The sequence below is a fragment of the Lactuca sativa genome, chromosome 6, assembly GCF_002870075.4.
Source record: "Lactuca sativa cultivar Salinas chromosome 6, Lsat_Salinas_v11, whole genome shotgun sequence".
Taxonomy (NCBI): domain Eukaryota; kingdom Viridiplantae; phylum Streptophyta; class Magnoliopsida; order Asterales; family Asteraceae; genus Lactuca; species Lactuca sativa.
In genome coordinates, this window is record NC_056628.2 from 155,046,514 (window position 1) to 155,057,845 (window position 11,332).

At 35.5% G+C, this 11,332-nt stretch overlaps 1 protein-coding gene across 1 annotated transcript; it reads right to left on the reverse strand.

Annotated features, from left to right (window-relative positions):
• Positions 1 to 1,268: 1,268 nt before the first annotated feature.
• On the reverse strand, positions 1,269 to 2,051 carry LOC111901091 (nuclear transcription factor Y subunit C-3). The gene has a single exon (XM_023896960.3). The coding sequence runs from the start codon at positions 1,856 to 1,858 to the stop codon at positions 1,493 to 1,495; it is 366 nt and encodes a 121-aa protein (XP_023752728.1). The 5' UTR covers positions 1,859 to 2,051; the 3' UTR covers positions 1,269 to 1,492.
• Positions 2,052 to 11,332: the final 9,281 nt, after the last annotated feature.

Genomic DNA, 11,332 nt, shown 5'->3' on the forward strand with positions numbered 1-11,332 from the left:
TTTTCCCTTTTTAAACACTTACACATGCAATAAATTTTATTTTTTCATAATTAAACTTCACCAACATTTCCAAGTTTGTCAAGCTTTAAGAGCAAAAAATGGACGTGTTTATCCCAGAAGAATACATGGTGAAACGACGAATGGAGAAGAAGGCTGCTGCTTCTAGCAAGGGTGGATCAATGAATGCCTGCAATAACAACAATGGCGAAAAGGTGACAAGAAAAAGCCACTCCCCATCACATGCGCTTAAGGTTCATCAAAATGAGTACGGATTTGGTGAAAATCCAGTTTTTAATTTTTGTTTTTCACCTTGATGATCAAATCGAACAAACTTTTTTGTGAGTAGATATTATGGTATATGAGAATGTAGTATGGAGATTTTGTAAGTTTAATAATAGTATATGAGAATGTAGTATTGAAATTATGAAAAAACTGTTATATAATCGCTTGTTTTTGTTGTAATATGATCGATCGTATTAAATCTTCCTGAGTAATTCATTGATTTAGAGTTAGTTTTTTATTTATTTATTTTTTATTTTTTTTAATTAAATAAATTATCCGTTCTATAAGCTGGATTAAAATAAGTCATTGATTTAGTGTTAGCTTTTTCTTATTTTTATTTTTATTTTTAAATTAAATAAATTATCCGTTCTATAAGCTGGATTAAAATCAGTCATTTCACCATTTTAAATTAATTAATTAATATTGAAACTATACAACATTATATTTTATTTCTCTTTGCAAATAAAATATAATTATAACAAATAATTATTACATCCTTACTATTTTATATCAATATATGATATATCTATATATATAATATCATTAGACTGGAGGGTGTGAGAGGGACTCTTCCCTCACTTTTGGTGGACCATACCCCCCTTTCCTTCATTTTTCTTTCCCTCACCTAAAAGCCAAGGAATGGGTGGGAAGCCCTTCTCTCACTTTTTTTTAATATATTTCATACATATATTATACTTATTTTGTAGGTAATTAAAAACCATAAACTTTGATATATTTTTATATTTTTGTAGTAGGTATATAATTTTATAAATATTAAAAAAGATAAAAAAAAAAAAACTGGCCAATAGCATGAGGAGAGAGAGTACGGCACCCCCTACCCCCACTTCTTTTCCCGTGTTTCTTTCCCTCACCCACGGAGTGGTCTGCAGGAGTGAGTGAAGCTTCCCTCACCCCTTTTCCGCACCCTTTCCGTCTAGCCTAAAACAATATTACAATGTGTCATGACTAAGAAAAAAGAAGAAAAGGAAAATAACTCTCTTTTCTTTTATAGTATGTCACATCGACACATTTCATTTACAAGAAACCAAAACAAGGGGATGCAACGTATACCACCCATCCATTTACGTAATATATATAGTTATTCACTGAGCATATAGAAGTATAAACTTACGAGCTTTATCTTAAGTAATTAATAATTAAGACTTAATTAATCACCTGATCACAAGTCAAACTGAGTCATGATCACCTTCTATTGCTTCTTTTCAAGGTCATGTTCTTCATCCAAATCGACATCATCAGAAGCATTAGGATGAACAAGATCGATAAGAAAATCAAACACATCAGTGGTCATCACCGCAGATGCAACATCTTCTTTGTGTAGGGTTCTTCTCTTTCCTTGAATGGTCATATTCCAAGATCTTTTAGTCAATTCTTCGATGAAAAGCTCACAAGCTTTTGAAAACACAAGTGGCGCCTCTCCTGAAATCATCTTCACGTCTACACTTGATTTCTTCATGATCTTCTTGATTCTTGCTAATGGCAACAAATGGGGCCCAGTTCGCCCTGATATCCCTCCTCCTGATAAAATCCCAGAATATGCACCAGCTTGCCTCATCTCAAACAAAATGGCTCAATGGTAAATACGAAATAAGATCTTGTTTAGATGAATCAATAGAGATGGCGAATGATTTATTGTATAAGGGTTTCTTGCTTTTGTGTCTAAGGTTATGATTGTCGAGATTAGTTTATGAACAAACCAAACACATATGATCAAAGTGGAAATTAAAATAATATATTAGAAAATCTGACGAGAGAAAAAGATGATATGATGAAAGATTATATTATGAGATTATATACCAAAGTTTTGTTATTTATATATACAATTAATATATGGAAAAACTATCATTAAAAAGTAGGGTTTGAGAGTTGCCGGCCAGGTTCGCCAACTTGCATGCTTATAGACTTATAGTCTTGGCCGGCTGTGTCACTAAACCGAATCAATTTAATCACTACACGTTTTTTTTTTTTTTTTTTTTTTTTTTTTTTTTTTTTTTTTTATCATATTACTATTTTGTTGGAATATTATTTTATTTTTCTTATTTTGTTGAATTCCAATTGTGAGAGATAGAAATATCGAGAAAGAACGTATTTTCACGTATCCTTGGGGATTAATGATTACTTTCGAACATATTCAAATTGAAAAAGGGAAATCTTTTTGACGTATTAAACTTTTGGAAATAATCCAAAACTAGTTTTTTGTGATAATTAGAAAGAAAATACCCAAATTTTGGGGAATTTTGGAAGCGCACATCACCTTCGCAGCAAGAAATATAACTTTTAGGGACGACAGGTACTTTTAGGGACGATATTCGACAATTCGTGTTTTTGTCGTCGCTAAAGGTCCCCATCGCCACTAATAGCGTCGTCTCTAAAGGGTGGTACCGGCGATCCGTGTGAATGCCTCCGGATCAAGTTCTGGCCCTACGATTACATCTTGATCCAACGGATGGGGTTAATGAAAAAATTGGCGCGTGTTTTCCCTCCAACATGTTGCCGCTAATGGTTAAAACGACGTCGTTAAAGGCGTCGCCCCTAAAGGGTGACCTTTTTGTTCCCCTTCAGGTAGCAGATCGCAGATCAGGTACCATCTCCACTTCATTTCTCTCTCGTTCTTCCGGCGATTTCAACGCTTTTCCGGTAACTGGAGACTCGTTTTGCATCTTCCATTGACTATTAACCACCGGTGCACCCCACTTCTTCAACCGGAGTGATTTCCAGCTCCTCACCGGTGTACCTGTCCACTGGCGACGTTCTGAGTTTCCGACGTACTTCTCCACCGACAAAGGTTTGTTTTCCTATCTGATTTCCACCGTTTTTTTTTTGTTTTTTTTTTTGTTTCCATTTCTCTCTCTCTCTCTCTCTCTCTCTCTCTCTCTCTCTTTTGCTAATTTTACTGTTTTTGGTGGTCTTAAGGAGATTTCCCCATTACAACCACCAAAAACCGCCACTGCTGCCTGTCTCCGGTGAATTCCCAACCGCCATTGCCGCCATCTCCACCGTTTTCAATTCTAGTTCTACAACCACAACCACAACCACAGATGCATTAGTATACTCTATGTATGTATGAATTTGATATATATGTGTATTAATTTGATATATGTGTGTATATATGTATATATGAATTTGATATATATGTGCATGAATTTGATATATGTGTGTATATATGTGTATTTGAAAATGTGTTTGATTATATGTTAATTTAGTATAATCAAAAGTTATATATCGTGAGTAGGTGTATTAGGTGTATTTGGTTTTAAGAATGTGCTTGATTATGTGTTTTTATCTTTTGTTAATTTTATTAACTTCTATGATTTCATTAATAATATTACTCAATATTTGTAATGTAATTATTTGTATTATCTATAAATTACAATACAATTTTTTTTATAATTTAACTTTTTTTTTTCTAGCTAGGCTTGTTAATTGTATATAACCTGTTAATTTAATAAAAACATCGTGGAGGTACAAATTAATTATAAATTGTAGGATAGTTATTTTGTTTTTTATGTTTTGGATTGTCAAATTAATCAAAATTTATATATAGTAATTGCATTTTCCATTTTTACTTTTAAGAATATTATATTTTGTCATCATTTTTTACATTTGTTAACTATATTATGACATTTCTTAGTTTATTATATGTTTTTGCCGACTTTTGACCTAAATATCTTGATAGTAATAATTTATGTAAACATTGCATACCCTATCTTTTTTCTAGACCCGCCACTACAATTGTGTCATTTTTTTGGGTTGCATTGGTTCATCTCATGGCTGCTGTGATGGGCCATGGATGTGATGGTGGTGACGAGCCACCACATCCATTCGGTGGAGATTTTGGTGTTCACCAGATTGATGGTAATTAAGATTTATTCTAATTCATTGTATTTCATATTGTATGTATATAAAAAACTATCTTTAAATTTATGAATATTTTTTTTGCAGCTGTAACTCCCAGACGAAGAGGCATGACAGTAAACAAGAAAATGCATCGGCTATATGGAGCAAATGGCAAACAACCTCTAAAAATAATATTTGACAGGAATACTTTTGTGTCAATTGGGGATGTATATGAATGCTTCATTCGGGAGGTTGGAAGTTATATCTGGCGCGACATAGATTTGGATAAGAACACCTGGAAAGAAGTTCCTGAAGCCGATCGAAATGGTATGTTTACACATCTTTCGGTAATTATTTATAAAGTTATATTTAACATGTTTAATTTTGATTTATTTTTAACTTCTATATTTTTTGTAGACATATTTTGATTTTCAAGCCATTTCAAATGATCCCGATGCTAGCATTTTATGAGCATCTCTGAACCATCGGATATGTCAGCGGTATAGAGGCCGCAAAAATATTGCAAAAGGTAAATTTATAGATATGCTAGAGGGTGTGGAGGCAGCAAGGGCTCGACCCCCTGTGGGTATGGATTCAGCGCGTTGGAGTGCTACTATTGACCACTTCTTAGCTGATACACATTGTAAACGATCCGGTGTAAACAAAGAATGCCAGAAGAAGCAAGTAGTTAAGAATCATGGAGGGACGTGCAACTATGGTAGTGCTTCTTTTAAAAATATAAGTTACATTAATGTTTATTTAGTTATAACATATTTTGTAATGTTTATTTTAGTATAACATATCTTTTTAATGTTAAACAAAATTTGAATAAACTTGAAGTATTTCACCGTGCACATATCAATAAACAAGGGGAATTCGTTGACCCGTTAGTTGAAGAATAATATGTAAGTTATTATTACTTAAAAATGAAGTAGAATATTGTTTTTTTTTTTTTTTTGCGTTTGTTTTGAAGTATATTGACAATCTTTGTGAAATGCAGAATGCTTTAGTTGCTGAGGTTGCTTTACAAACTCAGCAAATAGCCGACTCCGGTGGTGATCCGAACTCCATTGATTGGATAGCCTTATTTGAGAAGGTGCTAGGTGCTCGAAGGGGACATGTGAGAGACATCGGGCCTAAGCCTTCCGTAGCAGGTACAAGTGCTCCCACCTAGTGGCAGTCACAGTCACAAACACCGCAACCAACACAGGTACTTATTAATTTGTTGTGAATTTTGTTGTTTGATAGTTTGGTAGCTTGTTAGTTTGTTAGTTTGTTAAATTGTTATGAATTTGCTAGTTTGTTAAATTGTTAAGGACTTTATGTGTTTGTGACTTAATTGTTAAGTAATAATAATTTGTTCTTATAGTATGATATATTTTAACTTATATTACTACTTTGTAGGATGTGAATGTTAACGCTTTTCTCCAATACCCGACGTTTGTGACTGCACTTGGAGATATTATCCGCTCATTTAGGAAACAAGTTAACAATGTGACCAACAATAACGAGGAAAACGATGATGGGGACAATGATTAATATATATTGTTTTATGATATGGATGATGCTATTATGGATTTAGATGATGTTAATGTGACATACTTTCTCTATGTTATTTGATGTTTTATGTTATGCATATTTTTAAATTATAAGTTTTATAATTTTATAAATTCTGTATTTTTATAATATAAACTAATATAAAATATAAATTTTATCCAAAAATAACAAGCATTAGTGACGACACCTTTAGGGACGATCTTCAGCATTAGTGACGACACATGCCGCCGGAATATTTGACCGGAATAATACTGGCCAGTTGCCGGAATATCATTAGGGACGCCACCTTTAGAGACGATAACTGGTATTTGCGACGACAGGTATTAGGGACGACTTTTGAGTATTAGCTATGAGGTATTTGCGGTGACCCAATTGGGACGACTTGTCGTCCCTAACACCTTTAGGGGCGACTTGCTTGACTATTTGCGACACATTTTGTCGTCCCTAAAGGTGTCATTTCTTGTTGTGCTTTGGGCTCATGACATGAGCATATGTGGCTCACGAAGTGAGGCCGGTCTAAGAGGAAAACCCTAATTTTGGGGGTATTATTTCGTATTTAAAGGAAGTGAGGGCTAGGGTTAGCCCATCCTCAGCCCCCATCACCTTCTTGCATTCCCCTTTGAAACCCTAACATCCATATTTGATCTTGAGCTTATTTGTGATTATTATAGCCAAGAAGAAGAAGAGGAAGAGCATCTAGTCCATCATTTCTGCATTCAAGCCTCATCATCAATCATTTTCACACATTCTGGACCTTTTGTGAGTTTCAAGTACATTGCTTTATGAGTCCATAAGCTTAGATCTAGATTCTTATGCTTTATCATTAATATGTAAGATGATGTAATAGTTGAAATCCATAAAGTTGCCAACTTTATGGATCTCCAGTGTCCCTTGAGTAGTATAGATGCTAGATCTAGAATATGGTTTACTTTTATGACTCTTGCATGAGATATAGTATCATTTCCTCCTTTTGTGCCCTAGTTACTGTTTGGGACATGCATTAGACATGTATATCAAAAAAACCATGATTTTTGTGATGTTCTGGAGTAAATAAGACACTATGGAAGATTTGGTTGCTTGTCCAAAAACGGGTTAAGAGTTTTATTAAGAACTTCTGTCCAGAGCATCCTCACGACGTGAGCACTTTGGTGTCACGATGTGAGGATGGTGTTCCTCATCTATTTTGACTTATTAGGTCACAACGTGACTGCTAGGGGGTCATGACATGATGAGTGGCTATGGGACTTTCGAGTGTGGATTCAATTTTGACTTTGACCAAGTTTGACCTAAGGGTATTTTGGGTTGTATTTGAGATCGGTCACTATTTGTTGAATAGGAGACCGGTAGAGATGATATTTAGAGTAATGTCCTATTCAATAATCTTTTCAGAATGAAAGGTAAGTTTCCTTACTGTTCTTGTGGGTCGAAGGCACCACTGCTGACCTATTAGTTTATGTATCTTGGTATAGAGGATGTTGATACACTATAGTGATATGTTAGATCTATCTCTTAAATTATAGGATATTGATATGCAGTAGTGATCTGTAAATCTGCCTATTTCTGTTGACTGGTTATATGATTATCTATTGCTGGATATATGTTATTGTTATTTATATGTTGACATGGTATGGTTAGGCTGAGACTGTACTGCTTTGTGGTGTCAGTCAATAGACCGGGGCATTCCAATCATGAGGTTGTGGGCCAGGGGTAATCCAACCAGAAGATTGTGGACCCGTTATGTATTGGACAATCCAACCAAAAGGTTATGGGTCGGGGCATTCCAACCGTATGGTTGTCGGTCATGGGTAATCCAACCAAGAGGTTTTGGACCTGTTATCTATTCAGTTATATGTTTGTATGATGGTACTTTGGGGGAAATCACTAAGCTTTGGCTTATAGTTTCAGTTTATGATTTCAGGTACTTCAGATGACCGTGGCAAGGTGAAGGCGTGATCGTGCACATCCTTCGGATTTATGTTATTTGGATTCTGGGATACTTTGATTATTGAATAATACTTTTGAAACAATGGTTTTGTGAACAATTATGGTTATTGAGTTATTTTTGAAAAGTTAAAATTTACTATGATTTTTGGGATGTAACACCTAGCGCCCTCATCTTCATCAAAACAAACCTATCATTGCCGAAAATCTACTAAAAACCCTAATCTATGGCAACTCGTAGGATAAGGAGAGAGACGAAGGTGGTGGAGGCAACGTTGAACTGTGGCGGTGAAGTTAGTGATGGTTTCTGTTGAAAATGGCGGTTGTGGAGACGGTTTTCGGTGGAGACGATGGACTGAGAATGCGATGACGATTTGTCGACATTCCAGATTCGACGACGTTGTCCCTTGATCACTTTTTGGTGGTGGTTTTAGATGTTGGCGTTGGTTTCCAGCAAGAATGATGGTGATTTTTGGCAGTCCGATGGTTTTTTTCGGTGTCAGGCAAGATAGGAAAGAAAGAGAAGTTTGTGTGTTTTAAAGATAAAAGGTTTAGGTTGGATGTGGTGGGGTGGGGTGGGGTTATGTATGTGTATATGTGTGTGTATGAGAGAGAGAGAGATAGAGAAAGAGAGAAAAAAGAGAGAGACATAGAGAGAAAGGTGGGGTGGGGTTAGGTGGCTTTCTCCTTAGTTTTATTTTTTATTTATTTTAATCAAAAAATTAATAAAACTAATTAAAAAAACTTAAAAAAATATGAGAAATCATCATTATAAAAAAGTTCAAAGCAAGTTGGACCAAACTTGCAACTAAATAAAAAGTTTGGACCTCTTATGCTAGTCCAATATATTTTGGATCAAAGTGGAAATTTCCAGCTAACCATAAGAATTATTTTTGCAATTTTGTTTATCCATTAACAAATGTTTATTATAGCCTAAAAGTAGAAACATTATATTCTTGAGCAAAATACACGATGTGTTAAGGTTATATTAATGGATAAATTACACGGATGGTCCCTTTGGTTTAGGGTAATCTGCGTATTTGGTCCCTAACAACTTTTTTTTAATTCGGACCATCCCTATTTTATAGTTTTGTTGCACGTCTGGTCCCTGTCCATTCTAAAAAGACTGATTTACCCTTACTGATTTATTTTTACTTTTTTTTAAAAAAATTATTAGCTAATTAAATATAATAAAAAATATTAATTAAACATATATTGGTTTGATTCAATAACCCACACCAAACCCCGTCATCATCCCCTACCCTCCCACTCACCCACCCACCCCTACCTTTTTCTTCCGATCCTTCTTCTCCGGTGAGTCACCACCACTCCCTCATGTTCCATTCATGGTCTCCTCCATAATAAAAGACAGCACCTTCACAAAAATGCAAAACTAAAGCCTAAATATACAAAACTCAAAATTAGTGTTAAAAAATCAATAACAATAAGCAAAAGTGAGATCGAATCAATCAATTTTACAGGTTAAGCATATCTTTATAAAGAGCAGGTTTTGAAACTTCCAAACCCAAAAAAATTAGATTTTGGTTTCTGAATGATTTCCAAACACAATGTTGCTATAACTAATTCTTCACCTGATTTCAACTATGTTTGGATCTCAATGAGGAATGAAAGGGTGTTGTTATATCTAATTCATAAGCTTCAACCAAATTTGGTTTTCTAAAGCAAATTCAAACCCAAAAAAATCATATTTGGGTGTTTAAAACAATTTATGATTTCTAAACATGACATCAAAAATAAGATGAAGGGCATTGTCAAGGTTAGAGATGGATCTGAGATATATGTGAGGTTGTCGGTTTTACAAAATCAATTTAGGTCGATGGTGTAACGCCCTGTTTCGAATTGTTTCCCATTGCGGGCTGGTGATCAAGAAGTGGGTATTAGAAGATTAAGAACCTTTGAAGAAATGAGTTTGGGATCATTTGTATGTGGATGATGTAGTATGGATGACCCATGTTTTCGGTTTGTGTTTTGAAGCCCATAGGTATCGGTAAAGGTGTTGGTTCGGGCCTTTTATGAATTTTGGATTTTAGTTTGGTTGGTTTTCATTCTATATAAAGTTGTTATAAGTGTAGGGCTTCTCGCCACCTTTCCGGGGATATAAAGAACGTCGGAAACGGATAAGGGATGCAAAAATTATGATCATTTGAAGTTAGAAGGGTTTGTACTAAACCGGGTACGCACGACATACCAGGTTGGAACACATGGCGTTCAAAAAGGAATTTGGATGCGGGAGCATTTGGGAATGCCCTAAGCTCCCTAAGGAAACGCGTTGCATTCGTCAGGTCAGATGGAAACCCTAATTTAGGGTCTTGGATCCTATTTAAACACCTTAACTCACCCCCAACCCTCATTTCCTTCAACCTCCATCCTCTCTAACCCTAAGAACGAAACCTTCGCCCCCATTTGAGTGATTCGTGAGCTTTAAAGTGATTTATGAGTATTTTGGTGCTTGAGGAGGAAGAAGGAACTTCTTGAAGAGTCATTGCTTGACTTGGAGCTGTTAGAGCCAGGCCTTGTGCACCTAGATCTATCTTCTCGAGGTATAAAGTCTTAACCTTGACAACTATTTCACGTAGATCTAGCTAAGTGGTATTTTGTTATGGTTTTGGTCCCCTTGAGGTGGTTCTTATGAGTAGAAGTTACTACAGAACCTTTGATCTTCATATTTGGTCCTTGATGAGGTTATGGAGTCATAAACTTTGGATCTTGATGGGTATAGACAGTGTTCTAAAAGGCGCGCCATGGCGCGCGCCATGGCGTGAGGCGTGGCTTCGCCGTTACGAAAAGCTTCATAACGTTGTTGTTAGGCGTAACGCGTGGCAAGGCGTGATATGGCGCGCCATGGCGCGTTATGGCGTGTTATGGCGCGTGTTTTTTCGTTTGAGACACAGTTTTTTTTCTCTTTGTTATGTCTTTTCAAACCGCAGATACAAGTATTGTGGTTTTTGTTAACTTTTTGTTATTAGTTATTGATTTAACACTTCTAAAAAGTAGTTATATTTAATATAAATTTATATTTATGTGGTAATATAATTTTAAATTAATACAAAATCGCCGCCTTACATCACGCCTTGAAAAACGCCGTGGCTCGCCATGGCTCGTTAAGCTTGAGGCTTGGCCTTGCCGCCACGCCACGCCTCACGCCATTTAGAACCTTGGGTATAGACCTTCCATGCATGATTTGGTAGTCATTTGATGAAGTTTGGGACTTAGGGTTTTGATTTGGGTTCCATTAAGTTATTCTAATTCATAAAGCTGGAAACTTTAGTGTTGGGTTTTGTGTACTATAACACTCATATGGTGCACAAACAACCCTAATCACTTTGGATCTAAGTTTTCTCTAGTTATACATGCAACAAAAATTTCCAAAGCTTGAAACCTACAACTAGCATACAATATTGACATGTGAATCATAAAAGTAAGTTAGAAGATTACCTCTTTGTTGTAGCTTGTAGGAATTGATCTTTCAAGAGCCTAGCACCTCAAGTGTGATTCCTTAAATGTCTTATAAGAAACCAAGAACAAGAAGAGGAATTTGAGAAAGAAGTAAGGAGACATATAATCGGTTATGGTTCTCTTAGACTAATAAAGTCACGATTTTAGCAAGCTAGGGCTCATATTTGTAGTTTGGAATCCTTAAGGTTTTAACTTGTAAACCTTAATTCACTTGGGC

Bases quoted from the DNA above. Each gene is read 5' to 3' on its own strand.
- LOC111901091 (XM_023896960.3), bottom strand. From the start codon at position 1,858: ATGAGGCAAGCTGGTGCATATTCTGGGATTTTATCAGGAGGAGGGATA.